This window comes from Leptidea sinapis, chromosome 21 (assembly GCF_905404315.1).
Source record: "Leptidea sinapis chromosome 21, ilLepSina1.1, whole genome shotgun sequence".
Classification (NCBI taxonomy): domain Eukaryota; kingdom Metazoa; phylum Arthropoda; class Insecta; order Lepidoptera; family Pieridae; genus Leptidea; species Leptidea sinapis.
The window spans coordinates 1,805,689-1,822,534 of NC_066285.1; the positions used below are offsets into that span (position 1 = coordinate 1,805,689).

General features: G+C 35.6%; 1 protein-coding gene across 3 annotated transcripts in view; it reads left to right on the forward strand.

Moving 5' to 3' along the window:
• Positions 1-257: 257 nt before the first annotated feature.
• The window catches only part of LOC126970574 (carbohydrate-responsive element-binding protein), a 34,058-nt gene continuing 17,469 nt past the window's right edge, over positions 258-16,846 (forward strand). Inside the window, exons 1-12 of one of the 3 annotated variants that reach the window (XM_050816551.1) lie at positions 258-702; positions 2,224-2,330; positions 3,078-3,151; positions 3,648-3,773; positions 3,906-4,080; positions 4,166-4,261; positions 4,352-4,528; positions 4,597-4,881; positions 4,951-5,330; positions 6,582-6,743; positions 7,286-7,484; positions 8,105-8,226. In XM_050816551.1, coding sequence (XP_050672508.1) covers positions 398-702; positions 2,224-2,330; positions 3,078-3,151; positions 3,648-3,773; positions 3,906-4,080; positions 4,166-4,261; positions 4,352-4,528; positions 4,597-4,881; positions 4,951-5,330; positions 6,582-6,743; positions 7,286-7,484; positions 8,105-8,226 — 2,208 coding nt within the window. In that variant the 5' untranslated portion in view covers positions 258-397. Of the gene's footprint in view, positions 703-1,812; positions 2,178-2,223; positions 2,331-3,077; positions 3,152-3,647; positions 3,774-3,905; positions 4,081-4,165; positions 4,262-4,351; positions 4,529-4,596; positions 4,882-4,950; positions 5,331-6,581; positions 6,744-7,285; positions 7,485-8,104; positions 8,227-16,846 lie in introns of those variants that run through there. The other 2 variants (XM_050816552.1, XM_050816553.1) reach the window with 2 other exon arrangements.

Below are 16,846 nucleotides of genomic sequence, written 5' to 3' on the forward strand. Positions count from 1 at the left end.
ATTGTATTATTGTCGGCAGCATTGCCCCATAGCAACATACAATAGGACATGATATTCATATATATACAATAGGATATGAGATTCTGTAGAACGAGTGTGTTTACGTTCATGTTTCATTGTAGAGTCTATACTCTACAATGAAACATGTAAACACACTCGTTCTACAGAATTTTTTGTATAAATAAGATGTCAATAATATGTCACCTGTCTCTTGTCAATATTGGATTGAAATTTTATAGTGAAAGCTGAAAGAACTAAGAACATGGAACATAATATCAAATATCAAAAAAACAATGTGAGTGATATGTGAATTGTGAAAATATGGATTATGGCTGAGAAAATTTAAAATATTAGTATAGTTAAAAACGGCAAGAAAAATTCGCATTACAGTTAAGTTATGTTTACATCAATAAAAATGACACACGTTAGTAAAGGCCAAGTTCGACCAGGAAAAGAATCCATACATTCTGGACATTTTATGGTGTCGCATTTTGAGGCTGAAGAGCAAGATGATTATGATGATATTGCTGTTCCCGTCCCTGATGAGGAGCAAAACGTACAAAAAGAGTCAGTTGTGACAACATATACAGTACCAGTCTTGACAGAAACATTCCAACTATCTGATAAGGAAGAAAGTAAACAACAACTTTCTATCGAAATATCTCTAACAAAACTCTTTAAATGTATGACATTAGCCTACAGGTAAGGATCCGTCATTATGAAAGATTCAAGTATAAATAACAGAATGCAATTTATAAATTGATGTTAATAAGTAATCTTTGAACTGACCCCTATAAAGTTGCACCTATAACTGTATATGATGCTCCATACTGTTGGTTATTTTCCGTTTTACTACTAAGCTCATATTTAATGATAATGTCCTACATTCAATTATATATTAGAACCAATAGCATAGATAATATAAATATACTAGATATTACATATAGATATAGAGTATTTAATAACAAGGAAACAATGCAATTAATATAACATCATATAGTTTGTATGTTGTATATTTTTTTATTATAATATTATTATTCACTTGTACAGTAATAATTTAATGAAATGAAGGAAATAAATTTTCTATAGAGTTAGGAATACAGAGATAACATAAGGTCATCAAGTCTTCAGAAGACAGGTCATATTGTTTAAGATAATTCTGTCTGTACATTTTAAACATTGTAATTAAATCGAACATTATGTTGCTTATACTATCATATTGCTTTTTTAACTTAATTATTATTATACCTAAGAGGCAATTATTTTTATGGCACCTAATAAATTATGACTAGAACTGGCCACAACAATCACATAAAACATTGAGTTGTTTAGTCAACATTTAATAGATCTAACTAATCTTCATGTATTGTATTAACCTTTCTGTCCCAAAAAACTCTGATTCTGCGGTTTGAATCAGATCATAGTGATTTTGGTGCTTGCACAGCATTCTGTAAATGTAATATTATTTGATAAGGCCATGTAAAATAAATCATCATATAAACAAAATAGGAGTCAGAACTTGTTGAGCGAATAGTGTGCTGTACCGCATATTCGATTTTGGTGTATCTGAAAAATCTAGTGCCCTGGGGCACTGCCGATTTCGGAAGGTTAATGGCAATGTTAAATCTCACATTACTCTATGATGCTCATTATTATATAACATCTGAATATATTAGATGTATTTTCATAGATCTTACAGAATAATGTGAAAATACCAAATATATTTTTGTGATTATCATAATATATTTATTGCATTACTAAATATTTTAAGCAGGTGAATTTTTAAATTTTCTACTTCAGTATTCAGTAAAAGGCCTACAATTTAATAATTGTAGTATATGGGCTGTATTTTAAATGATACACAGATAAGATACAGTCATACTGCTTGTTCTTATCAAATAGTTATTTAAAATGAGCTTAACACCACTTATTGATAGGGGAAATGATAAGGCATTCACTTCACTCTATTTCTCACTCAACAGTACAGTTACACAACCAAAGCTGTACAATTGTATAGGAAGTGATTTCTTATTTTCTATTAATTTTGCAATATGGCTGCTTTATTTATTTATCAACAAAAAATGTGTCAGTTAATATTGAGGACTCTTATAGTTAATTTATTAATTAATGTAGACTGCAATATTAGCAAGTGTCTTTGACACCCAAGTAAAGGAATGGTAAGTGATTTATTATCAACTTGTTTAATAATTATGAAAATTGTAGACAAAAACTAACATCACCCAAATGGAATCGTTTCAAAGGTATAAAGCTCCGGTGGAAGGACAAGATTAGATTAAACAATGTTATATGGAGATGCTGGCACATGCAGTGTAAGTAATAATTATCAAACAATTAGAACAGGTTTGGATATAGAACATTTAGAAGAAAGGTGAAGTACTATGATATTATTTGAATTTTCTTAAGATCTCTATTTCCTATGTGTTATATAATTCAATCATGATTTTAAGGTTTTGAAAACTTTTGATTATCTTGTATAGCAATGCAAGAAACCATTTATATCCATTTTGGGTTAATATTATTTTTGCCTTTCTCAGATTAAGAATATGTATGTTTACATTGTGTGTTACATAGACTTAATTGTTTTTGCACATAAATTTTGTCCTTTAGAATTATAACTTCTTTATCTATTTTCATACGACCCAGATCATGAGCTCTTTTGCTACTTTATTGTTAAAAGGTTACCTTGTAGGATAAGATAACATGAGGTGTTGGCTCATAGCCACCATGCCACCAACAAGACATGGACAATGGGGAGTTTGATGCAATAGAACTCATTAATATCCCTTATCATCTATTAGGTTACAAATTCGTTCAGAGATAAGCTTACAATTGGTTAAGTAGACATGTGGTTGAGTACTCAACATTTTTATATCTCTTCAACTTGTGGTCTATATTCTATACTCGTTTGAATTATAATGAAGTAAATTTGATTTAGTTGTTTTTGATTAAGTTATTAAAGTGTTAAACAGTATTGCGTTACAACATATACATTTTACTACAAAACTAAACTAACCAATAACAATATTTAGGTTCTTAATAATTTATTATAATTACAGTTATAAAGAAACAGAATACATTGGTTTGCCAATTTGCTTCACCGTTGGATGTAGATACACATGTAAAACCAGAGGTAAACTTGACTTTATTCAGACCCATGCATGTTTTTTATTTAATTTCATACAAGACATTTATATTTCCTGGATCGATTCCTTTCCTGTGAATATTTTATAATGTCAATTATATAACTACCCCCACTTCTGTAAGACTCTGAGAGAGAAGAAACGGTATAACAAAAATCTCCAGTATTCTTTTTTGTGCTCTTTTAGTAATGTTAACATTACATTACATAAGCAATCATTATCTATTCACAGGCTCTTGTATGTTGTATCATTATTTTAAACTTTTTTTAAATTGACTGTTAAAATTATGATTTTCACTAGAGTTTTTACATAATACATACTATCACATCTATCTCTCACAGGGGCAGGCAGAGATTATGAATGTCTATTTGCCACGGTCCTCATGTATGGTACATGCCTGGATTCCTCCAAGTTGCTTATTATGACAATTACTGATTTGTCTGTGAATATATAAAACATGCCTTAAGTGTGCTCTAACCATTGCAGACAACTATATTAGAGGGTAAATATTGGAAAAGAAGAGCTGAGGCTGTGATTGCAGAATATAAAAAATGGCGCATGTTTCATATTATGCGACTCCTTGGAAAGGGGGACACCTCGGTTCAGGACACTGTAAGTATCTTCGGTTGTATAGTTAAATTTTTTAAATATCTTTTATATTCTATTATTATATTCATAGAACCTAACTAAAATTAAATATTTGAGTTACATCATTTGATTTACTAAGTTAGGCAACATTTTCAGATGTTTCAACTGTCCGGTTTTCAGATGTCGGATATGGACACGGTGGACTCCCAGTGCAGCGATCTCGCTGGCAACATGCTGACCGATGAGGATTATCTTAATTTCATGAGTGACACACTCTTCTCAACAATCAGTAGCCACCAACCGTTTGCTTTCCCCGATTGCAGGGAGATCGGTATTGAAAATTGATACAATAGATTGTTTTCTATCAGTCTATCCTACGATCTGATGATCGATACAAATAATGATTTTAATTTTAGCAAGGGGAGCAAGCTTAGCTGACTTCATTCAACCAAGCTTAGGTCCTCTGCAGCCTAACCTTGATGACTTTATGGACACACTAGAACCGCTTCAAGGTAAGGAACTCACTTTTACATAGATTTAATCATAATATTTATTTGTGATAGCTGCGATCAATTGTGTCACCCATGCTTTTTTAAATGCAGATCTTCTGTTGTCTACTACTCGTTTACCTCCCGTGCCTGAAGAATCGATGTTACCCTCTGAAGATCCGATGTACAGAAGCAGCATGTCAATAGATTCATACAATCAACCTAGCTATATATCTTCAAGTCACAACACAACTACATCGACCATGCCCACAAGTCAAATGACTATTCACGGTATTAACAGGCTGAATATCAATAGTTTCTTTATTATTTACCATATACTTACTATTTCTTGATTTTAGGTACCAATAATAATACTCAAATCATGCCCATTTCACAACAGTCAAAAAACGAGCAAATAAGAATTTATAGTAATGAGCGGTTGTATTCCGAATCGGAAATGTCAAACAATATGCTCGACTCCCAAGAAATGCTACCAACATTTTCACAGGCTACTTATGATGGACAAACATCGAATCAGCCTGAACAAATCCATGGAAACATATACCCGTCGAAGTCGGGTTCTGTGCAGTACTTAAATGCACCACATAAAATTTTACAACAAACGGAGTATTCTAAATATGCAGGTAGGTAATGCTTTTTCACGCTGATATTTTTTTAATGGTAGAATGATTATATAAATTTGGTATTTCCAGCTGTACCGCCATCTCAAACTGCTCCAGAGACAGTTTCTCTGTTGCAACAGCCCGTGCAAAATGTGAAGTATGCTTCAACTGTAGTGATACAAGGTAGAGGAGGGTACACTAGGGAAAAAGCTAGGCCACGTTTGGGTCATTATAATGTCCCGATGACAAGCAGCCAGTACCAGAGGTACTCGCAACCGGTACAGTGTCAGGCTCATGTGCCGCAGAGCTTAGACTCCCGGCCCGTGCAAGGTGTTCGCCAGACCTCATCCCAGATACAATATTTGCAGCCCGCTCCTGCGGACTTCAAGATCAAGCCGTCAGCCAGCGTGGTAAACACGCGTTCTTTCAAACTACCCTCGCCGCCGCTAGCGCCAGCCACTTCGCAGCAGGTAACTTATTAATTCCCTCTTGCACTTCATAATATTATCCTGCTAAAAGCCAGCTCCTAACAGCCAAAGTTTCAGATACAGTTGTACCATGCATTATTAATTAAGATTTTTGTTTGGTGTAGAGCAGTCTGAAAGGTGAGTGAACTCGAAATTATAGTGTTTCAAGAGTTTTCTTGACGAGATGCTGGAATACCAACGATGGCCGGCACTATGTACTATACTAGCATTACTAAGATTCTCGCGAATCCAATCGACCTGTAACCTTATCTACAAGTGGCCACCGACACAGTATTCAAATTTATGGTTCCCGTATTCACGATCACAAAACGAAATAATATTAAAATTTGACTCCAAAAAAAGCTTCTAAAAGATTTATATCAAAAGATTTGTCTCGCAACAATATTGATTATTTAAAATTAAATCTTCGAACCCAAAAGATATCATAGTGGCAGTTGTCAAATGTCAAAGTTCATTATTCAATTAAGAACATGACAGTCATCTGCTGTGCCGCGTCTATGATACTAATCTTATACAAAAATTCAACTACAAATCAGATCATTCAATTTAATACACTGCTTTGAATTGAATTAAAAAAAAATATTAGTACAGAAAAGCTCAAATAGCAACACATAGTTTTCTACAATTGTAGGTATTTAAATGATATATTAACAAATTTTATAAAATATATACACGCCCGCGATTTAAGAAAATAGTAATAATAATAATTAAAAGGTTTGTTTGGTTCAAAAATACAGAAAACTTATTACTAATAACAATATTATCGACATCACAGAACCCAAATGGTATCTAGTCAGCATTATGTTGGCAATTTTACTTCTCAACGCTGGTAATCTCTAGACACCGAGACACAGACTTCGAGAATTAAATATTTATAATACCCCAAGTCTACCTCTACCATTATATCTGAACTTCTAGCAAGTGCCGTTTGAATTTTCTTTTGAAAGCATACATTAAATATATTATACATTTGGACAACTAGAGTGTTCCACATTCACACACGCGGATGTATTATTTACTTAAACTGTAGACTGCGGCGAATCCGAAACGTTCCATATTTTTATAAAAAGATCACGAATATGTCAAGAAACCAATAAATATACATATCCCTTTATTAATAGAATACATTTGAACACGTGATGTCTTCACGTGTTGAAGTGATTTTTTGAAACTTAGCGGAATTAACACTAGTTAATCATCACTTATGACACTTAAATATCCGTTTGTGTTCAGGTGCAGGTGGCACCCGGTCCAAGTGTAGTAAGCACTTCTGCGATACGGGGCAAAGAGCAGTTCCGCTCTCACAGCTTACCTCTGGGTTCGCAAATCACTTCGGATTGGGTCGTGACCGGACCAGCATCGGGACAGGACCGACCTGCCACGCACAATGCCAGGGTAGGTTACTAAATAATTTAGGATAAAATATATTTTAGAAGAATATACTAAACTACTTTACTACGACAGGAATTGTTACGGGCTATGAAATAAGGTTTGCTGGTACAAGTGCTTGCCATCAATTTGCCCAGGTCTTCGGGGTACAAGTATGCTCATGGCTAATATTTTTCTTTTACTTTTCCTTTATTTATTCAAGGCACTTCAAGAATATACTGTTATCATTTAGTGCAATAATTCTTTCTCCCTCCATTTCTCGTCCTTCCTTTCTCCTTCCATCTCTATTGAGGTGGGTGACATCAATCTCTGCAATTTCTTTGCCTAGAAGGGCGGCTTACATTTCGCGATATGAGCGGCGTCCACTATTGACGTTTTGCTAGGCGACGGCTGGAGTTCACCTCACCATGCGGGTGTGCTCAAGTGGTTTCTTTGTCTTCTTTTCCTTGATTATGGCCAATCGTAAGATGTGTGGTTACATTTCATGTCAAAAGGCGACTATTCAATATAAATTAATTAATATTCTACATTAATTACACTATTAACAGGGTCGTGAGTCGAATTCGGGCGCGATACGTTTGCGTTCCCGGTCGTCGTCGGGCGGCCCGACGGATGGCTCAGCGAGCGGCTCGACGAGCGTCAAGCCGAACACGTTGCGTCGACCTCCGCCGCTCACGAGCGTCGCCTCCGAGCCAGCGCTACCCCAAGCCAGCGTGATGCTCGCGCAATTGCTCTCCGCGCAACATTGTTAGTATTCATACACATGTACATAGTATGCATTCATATTTTATTCTGACAAATGCCGGAATTCTAGCTACCTGAGCGTATATAACTAAAGACTTAAAGTCGCAATTATTAATAATTTGGAAAGATATACGTACTGAATTATGGGGTGTTTGCATAGTTATTCCAGCGTGGTAGGCACTGCAGATCTTATAAGTATTACTGGGTGGGTGTACATAAGAAGTTTTGATATAAAATAAAGGAATCAAAAGGCATAAAAGGCATTTGTTTTATCAAAATTGATTCCTTTAGAATTCTTTTTGATGTCATTTCTAATATTCTGGATACCACTTCCGCTTCGGAAACAAATGGCGCTCTGAGAGAGAAGAAGCGGCGCAAGAAACTCTCAAATACTAAACACTATACTAAATTAAGATGTATATTCATTTAGGTTTTTAATGAGTCAGGCACTGCCTAATTATCTTTATGGTATGCACGCCCCTGATTGCATCATATTATATTTACTTATATAGATGTAAACACATTTTTAGTTATAGATAAGCTCACAGCCGATGTAAATACCTATTCTTTCGAGACTCGATATTTTATTATGCGGCAAAATTTTATGAAATGAATATTTCCAGCTCAAAGCTTGTACAAGCTGAACAGTAGCGCGGAAGACGTTCTGGGTACAGAGCCGACCAAATCTCCTGTGCTGAGGGGACAGCCGTCACCCATCGGGAGTGATATCATGTCGCCTCACCATGTAAGTATCGTAACAATCGAATTCTAAATTCTAATAGCGTTACAAATAAGCCTAGTATAAAGTTATTCCTGTGAATTAACCAAGAATATGAAAAATGCTTACACATAGACATTTTGCTTATGATTGGCTTATTCAGACGTATAACGTTTCCCGCGTTTAATTGCAAGGCTGCTTGACATTCAGAAAACTTCAGAATTATCATTGTATTGACAGTGTTGTCAGCTACATAAACAATAAAAGGCATTTATTTTCTCAAAATGGATTCCATTAGAATTCTTTTTGATGTCATTTCTAATATTCTAGATACTACTACCGCTTCGGAAACAAATGGCGCTCTTAGAGAGAAAAAGAGGCGCAAGAAACTCTCCCAGCATTCTTGTTTTGCGCTCTTTTCAATAAAAATATACAATATTGTACAGTCATTTCTATCGCTATAAAATGCTCATAATCTAGTCCCAGGCTGTCCGATCACTTAGATATTCAGCTATGGAGTAATAGGATTTACGGCAGCTATTTTTTTTATAAAACATTTAAATTTATTAATAGATAATGCCTGAACAGTGGCTGGGACTTTATTATAAAAGTGTATACATTTACATACAATATTTTGCATATTCTTGGGTTATTCACAGGAATAACTGTATACTAGGTTTATTTGTACAGCCGTAAAAGTTAAAATTCGAATAGTTAAGAGTTGATGGTAACAAACTGAAGTTTTAATTTACTTGTTACTCCATTCTCTCCTATGATTCTTGCAGTATATTATGACTTGTCATGCTCGCTAATATTTTCATTGCTTGCGGAGATGTGGTGTGACGGGTAGTACAGGTGACTGGGACGATCGTCCTGCCCGTGAACTTGTAGTAATTTAAATGATTGACGGACCTTTGATAGTGATTACACCATTGCATTGCTTTGATGTTATTCCTAAACCTGACAGTAATTACGACAATCATCTTTACGAAAGAACTGAATTCAACCCCATAGCCAAGGGATTAGTGACCCCGACGTCTAAAGGTCCTGGGTTTGAATTCAGGTAGGTGCAAACATTTATTTATTGAATATCAATGTTTGTTTCAACTGTAGGTTGATCTCCATGTACGCGACTTCACATGAAACGCTGCAAGTATAACTTTGTAGTAAACTGTATTTTTCTCGGTCTAACTTCCACCATAGTGTAGGGAAATGAGCAATGTTAGGTTAGGTTACTTCAAGTTTCAAAATTCGTCATTTTTTTTTCGGCTTCGTGCTGTAGTATTAGATAATATTCAAAGAAGATTATCAAAAGCACAAATAATATTCCATTTATGTAATTAATCTTATTTATTGTTCAAACATTACCGTTTCTTTCCATTACATTATATAAAGTAGCTCATCTTGATAAGTATCAAATTAAAAAATAAGTAATAAAAATTAAAACATGACACGGGAGAACTGCACTTATCTATTTCTTGTTTCGTATATATTACATACAGCTCCAATACAAAACTTTATAGATACATAATAATGTAGGTATTCAATTTAATCTTACGCTTTGATAGCACGCGGGACCAGTCGCTACACGGATGCGAAGATTTTCGCAATATGGCCGCCACCATTGAGCATACAATGCCTAGTTTGGGACTAGATAATTTGTGCGAATAATGCGTCAATCTTAGATCATTTATATATCTGGATAGACTATGACAGCTGTGAAAACGTCGAAAAAAAAGTTTAGAACTAACCTCTATTTTGTAAGCACACTAACAGAAAATGTCATACAAATCGCGAATGTGTCACGCACACTAAACTAATATTTCTGACCTGTTTGTCTAACAGCAAGACACTCGATCTACGCGTAACAATTATCTAAGGCGTCAACAATTATTGTTACAAGCTCTAAAATAATTTATATTCATACTGTTTTTATTGTTTCCACGATAACTCCAGTCCAATATTTCCAGCCTCTTACAAAATAATTTGTACTATTATATTTACTCTTATACTATATTTCTCCATAGAACGGTGTCAACAAACTTTTGTCACCCATAATACCAACCTAGACGTATTTCGTTATATGTTCGAAACATATGTACTTTGAGACGACATCATCTTAATATAAAATGCAGATGTATTACTTTAAAACTTCGTTTAAACTAAAAGTAATAGTGTAGTTACATATCATATATGTAGAAAGTTTATCTATAAAAGAACTAGATTATTTAGAGACCGAATCAACTTAAATCACACAGTATTTAAGAAGTCTCCAAAAACATGAAACTGTAACCAAGCCCAGTTTGTTGCCTTTTAGTTGTGATTCAATGGTTGTCTTACGGCCATACCCAATATTCAGCCTATCTCTTACTTGAGATAAAATACGTAACTTTCGTTGACTTTTCTGTCCCAATAAACTTATCGACGGTACCAGCGATAGAAGTTTGTATGGAAATTGCAATTCACACGCGTCCCAATAAAAGGCGATAATAATGACTTATCGGGTATATTGGGACAGCTTCAGATAATTGACAGCTAATTAGTGACAGTAGAAGGTAGTAATTTATCTCTATCTGTAGATAGTATATTGGGAACGGCCGTTAGAAGAACCGTAAATGAAGTCTTATGGAATAGATCCATTCTAATATATTTTTTATAATTTGAAAAATTAGTCGCCAACTAACAAGCAGTTATCAAATTCAACGTCACATTTTATTTATGATTAGATTGCAATGCTATTATGCAATTATCTGAAGGCATACGTCACACTTCGTAGATTTGTGGATTATATAATATTAACTAGCTGACCCGACATAAAATACTGTTTTTTTATGAATTTGTCAATAATATTTCATAACATCAGCAGAACAGTCAAACCGTGCGTCAATAAATTAAATATGTCTATACAAAACAAATATTGGAAATAAAACGAATTAGGGGTCCCAATAAAACCATCCTATCCCTCAAGATGGTCTAAACTTTACTACATGAAGTAATCCCCATTAAATTTCGTTCATTAGTTTAGGAGTTCACTGGAAACACAACACAAACATCAGGACACAGGATTTATATATTAAGAGTTATCTAAACTTAATGATGTCATTATACCCACATTTTCTTTTTTTTTTACAATTGACATTTAGTTGTATTAGCACCTGCGCCGCTGGTAATGTATCTTTTTCAACTAAGTTGAGGTTCTTGTTTCTTCGTCGCAACAGAACAGCATTACGATTTATTATTTGGTAGAGAAACCTAAATATACAAGTACTGATCCGGCAAGCGTTGTTTTGCGATATAAATTAATGTCTTGTGTGCTAACTTTATAACAGAGTACTAAACAGTGGTCTCAGTGGCAGTAAAACAGGAGGTTAAGTAACCCGCGCCCGTTCATTGTATGAATTGTCGTATTAATATGTATTTCTAAGTAAAAAAAAATATAGGTTCCAGATAAGTAATGACCATAAATTATATACTAAAACCTTCTCCGAAACACGATGCATCGTATTGTATAAGTTTTATTTCGATATTTTTGTGTTAGAAAATTTTTATTAGCATAAATTTGTCGATAGAGGCGGGCACGTGTTAGAACATAAATACGTAACTACACGAGCGGCGAGCTTATGTCCGCTACCTTATCATCAAATTGATTGATAATGTCTGTATTTTTAGTTGACATATTGATAACTTAATCCTTAAGGGGTCTTCTACAGCCACCGCTTGTAATTTGTAGATTTTTATTTAAACTATATTTAAATCAAATCAAATCAAAATCACTTTATTCATGTAGGTCACGGAAATGACACTTATGAATGTCAAAAAAATTTTTTTGTTATTGAATCTACCGCTACTTCGTAAAGTGTTGAGCTAATGAGAAGAAGTAGCAAGTAACTCATTGCCACTCTTTTATATCAAGATTTATATTGATCATAAGATACCGTTTATTTTATATGAAAACGCAACATATTTTGTAGTATCCGTTGCTGTAGACATTTTGGGACTTCGGACCAAAAAAATCGCGACAAATAGTTTGATTGTAGCAAATTTTAACCTGGTATTTCTCAAGAGATCGAGCCAAACTCTCTTAAATTTCGCTGTGTGGGTAAAATTGTGTGAGGTTCTTTTGGTACCATATCCCTCTAAGGGATGTTTTTTTAAAATTAGATTGTTTTATATTTTAAAATAAGTTCTAATGATATTTATAAACACCACCAATGTTTTATAAATAACTAGCGAACCGCACTGGCTTAGCACGGACAGAAGACCATCAGTGTCGTATCAGCCTGCACATAGAACATGTGGATTAGATATAAAACACAAATGTATGTTCACACTATTTAAATGATAATCTCTCTTCTATTAGTTTGAGGGTGCCGAAAAAAAAAAATATTTTCGAATAAAGAACTCACATAGTCACACTCATTTCTTACCATAAAATGGAGGTATATTGTGTGTCGAAAGAAAATTTAAATACCCTGATTGCGAGACTGATAAACGTGTTTTATGGTTGAGTTCCATTGGCAATTAATGATTTATAAATAGTCAAATATAAATAGTTCAATGTGGTAGGAGATATCTCACCGACGATTTCCACCCAGGACAGCCTTCAACGGCCTCCATTGCAGATAACGCGAGCGCCGTGCCGCTATTGCTAAGAACTGATAAAAGAGTACCTTATCAACTGATGAAACGATACTGGTTGATTTAGTAGGTGCAAACTGTTAAAAAACTTACGCAAACCAATAAAGCGACAGAAAGCTTTGCATCGAATGGATACCTCCCTTAGGTCAAGGTTCTTCGACAACACTTCCATTAATGCCTCGCCTAGTATCGGAATAATGGGTCTCGAAATCTCGAACGATGGTCAACATTCTAGTGCTCTAGACAGCGCAGGTCCGGTCACGCATTGCTCTGGTCTGGCGCACCACAATATAAGCCCGAACCATTTCACCGCGTGCAGCGCAGAGTTTCTAGAATTGTCGAGGATTCAGTGCTTTGTGAACAGCTAGAGCACTTTGCGTTGTGTATACTTCGCGTCGTGTTGACGTTGTGTGTCTTCTACCGCATTTATCAGGGGGAGTGTTCCGAAGAGCTGTTTGATCTGCCCCCGAATTCCACCTTCGCAGGACACCCCACAAATAACGATATCATCTCCACCATCTGGATGTGTGGCGTTCCTCCAGTGCGGTTTTCAATGAATTTTCTTCCACGTACGACTAAGCCGAGCAATTCCTTCTTTGTGCGGTGTGTCCAAGACGACATGGGTACCTACAACACACAAAATGCGTGAATACTTTTTAAAGGGCCGGAAACGCTATTGTGATTCCCCTGGTGTTGCAAGAGAATGTAGGCGGCGGCGATCACTTAACATAAGTTGACCCGTACGCTCGTTTGTTCTCCTTTTCCATGAAAAAAAATTCCATGAAAAATCAAAAATAATGTGATTTGGATTGGTGCTACGAAATTCTTGGAATGTTCTTAATCACACCTATCGCAGACAAATATTTTGTATAATAATGTGGAGTGAGCGTTATGTTGGAGGAGGATACTACTTCTTCCGCTGCTGCCAAACATTTTCAAGATACCAATTTGTAATAATAGTCCATTATTTAAGATCTGGCACAATTACTGCAAGGTAACATGTGTAAGTCAAATCGTATCCCTATAATCATCTGTTTGGTTTCTGTCTTTCTTTTCTATTATTACCGAATCTTCTAATAGAAAAATCGATTGAACAGTTGTCTTCCGGTTTTGAGCTAGCAATTAACGATGTCAAACACAGCATTCGGGTAATCTTCGTCATACTTTTCAAGAATTTCGTAGCACCAACTGAAGCAACCGAAGAAACGTCGACTGCTACGTTACATTGTTTAACCGGCACAATGAGGGGGGTATTTTAAGATGAATGGCCCTGTAAGGTAATTGGAAGCTCTCGTCGTAATGGCTGATGAACCTAAGAGATTCAGCCAAATCCTGACCCAAGCATAAATCGACTAAGAAATAGTTGCCTGTGAGTGTTTGGTGGACAGGGGTCGTTCATTAAAGTTTCTAAAATCTGGCCAAACGATTACGGCAAATATCTATTGACCGCAAATGCAAACCTTAATGGAAGATCTAGCTGCTAGACTACCGAGTACATCAGACGGCCGCTAAATTAGAGGAGTTGCAATTGGAATTCCTATATCGCGATATCCACCGTACTCCCCGGACCTTGCTCCTACAGAATACCATTTTTTTGGTTGGAACACTTCTTGCAACGAAAAAATTTAACTTTGATATGGCAGTCCAAACCGCCTTTAGAGAGTTTATTGATTCTCGCCTCCATGGTTTTTGTATAATGGGAACTTCTATGAGATGGAAAAATGCATAGATTACAATGGTACATACTTTGATTAATTAAATAAATTTTACAAATAAAATTGACTTTATATTCCTCGCATACAAAACGCCAATTTTATATTAGTATAAATAAGTAAGTATAATCTGCGAATTCACAGAATCAAACCATATTAGAGAAAGCAACTCATTGACGATAAGCGTTTTGGAATAAAAATTTGTGCAAAAACAATATAAAAAGGCCTACACTATCAAAAACCCTATCATAATCGGATCGCGATACTGACAACTTGTCGCCATATTTCCCGCGTATCACGCATTCGACTTGTGCAAATTTGTCTCAGTCGATTGTAGACTTCGCTCTTAACAGCTGATAAGGCTTTATAACGTTATCGTACAACAAATACTGACATTGCAGACGATTCCCTATTTTATAATAATTGTTTATCTCATACGCTCCACTTAAGTTATTGTACTATTATCTTTTTAGCGATTTCTATAGATGTATCTTGACCTCGGAGGCAGTATTAAAGATAACCAAAAATATGTTTTATTTCCCAGCCAACCAATATTCAGATATCAGCTTGTATATTTTAGATTTTTTATTGTTCTGAGTAGATACTGCAATATTCTTATGTTTTAAGCCCTCATGGTATTAGTTTTGGCTTTATCACCTTTACCTACCTACTCATTTTTACATTGAGATATTGAACATGTGCCTTCTATTATAACATTATGTTCCTTGATTAAATAGGATGATATTACCTTTCTTCTACGCGTGTCTCTGCGACTAGCGAAGTCAGCTTTGTAAATTCACCTTTGTTCTTCGCGAGGCGAAATAGTACTGCCGCACTCGCGATTCCTGTCTACTCCCGGATGTTGCGCAGCCAAGACTTTTTTCTGCGGCCTACGCCTGTTCTTCTGGCAACTTTTCCCATCATGATGAGTTGTAGAAGGGCGTACCTGTCGTGCTTAAGTACGTGCCCCAAATATGCGACTTTCCTCATCTTGATGGTTTGCAGGAGTTCGCGTTTTTTATTGACGCGGCGCAGAAATTCTACATTCGTGATCTTGTGAGTCCAACATATGTCTATATGCCTACATTGCGAAAGCTTCTATACGTTTCCTGAGGTCTTCTTTAATATTCCACGTCTCACATCCGTATAGAAGTATGGGCCAGATGTAACAGCGCAGTAAACGAGTGCGCAAGGAAAATGGAAGAAACAAAAACATACAAATACTGAGATATTCAATTATAACAAAAAGGATAATTCTTAAGTAAAAAATTAAGGACTTTTAATCAGAATGCTTCTCCGCCAAGTACTACTAATGATGGTAGAAACATGGCAAGCAGTGCAGCTCGTTCATGAACGTAACGCATGGACCAGCCATCACTTCCCTATCTTTTTTGTTATGATAATAATGGACAAAACGAGCACGACATTCAGCTGATGGCAATTGATACTGCCTTGCCCATTACAATGCAGTGTCGCTCAGGATTCTTCAAAAACCCCAAAAATCCTGGGCGCCACTACAATTGCGCTCGTCACCTTGAGACGTCATTTGTCCAGTAATTTCACTATCTACGGCGCCCTTCAGACCGCAACACAGTAATGTTTACACTTTATTGTTTCACGGCAGTCATAGGCGCTGTTGTGGTTCCCATAATCTAGGCGGCATCCTGTCCGACTGGTATTTTAAGTATTGTCATAATATGATAGAGTCTTATAATTCATGGATAAACTGAACTAATTTTACATGGTATCCAACAACAAAACGATATAATAACGCTCTGCATCATAGGTCCATAACAAAATACTATTTGAATCCTCCACCAACCCTTCCCACCCTTCAGATCGGTACACTTTAGTACACGTGCACGTTTAGTACGCGTTTTTTTACGGAATAAATAGATCTGGCAGCGCTCACGTACTGCATCGGACGCTCTGCACATACAGTTCGTTGTACTGCTACTAACAAAGAGGATGTAAATACAACGTAATATGAGGCTGCCTGAGTAAAAATTTAAATTTAGTTAGTATGAAACGTGCAGTGAATTTTGACATAAGTTTGAAATAGTAATTACGATATGGCGACGAAGTATAATCCGGCTAAGTTTGAAAGCGAACAGTTGCTTAAATCGTAGTGGATCTCCGTTTTTTACAAGATCATAGCTGTCACCTGTCAATCTATCAATCACTGCACGTTTCATACAATCGATTTTTTCTAACGGCCGTTCCCAATATACTATCTACAGATAGAGATAAATTACTACCTTCTGCTGTCAGTAATTAGCTGTCAATAATCTGAAGCT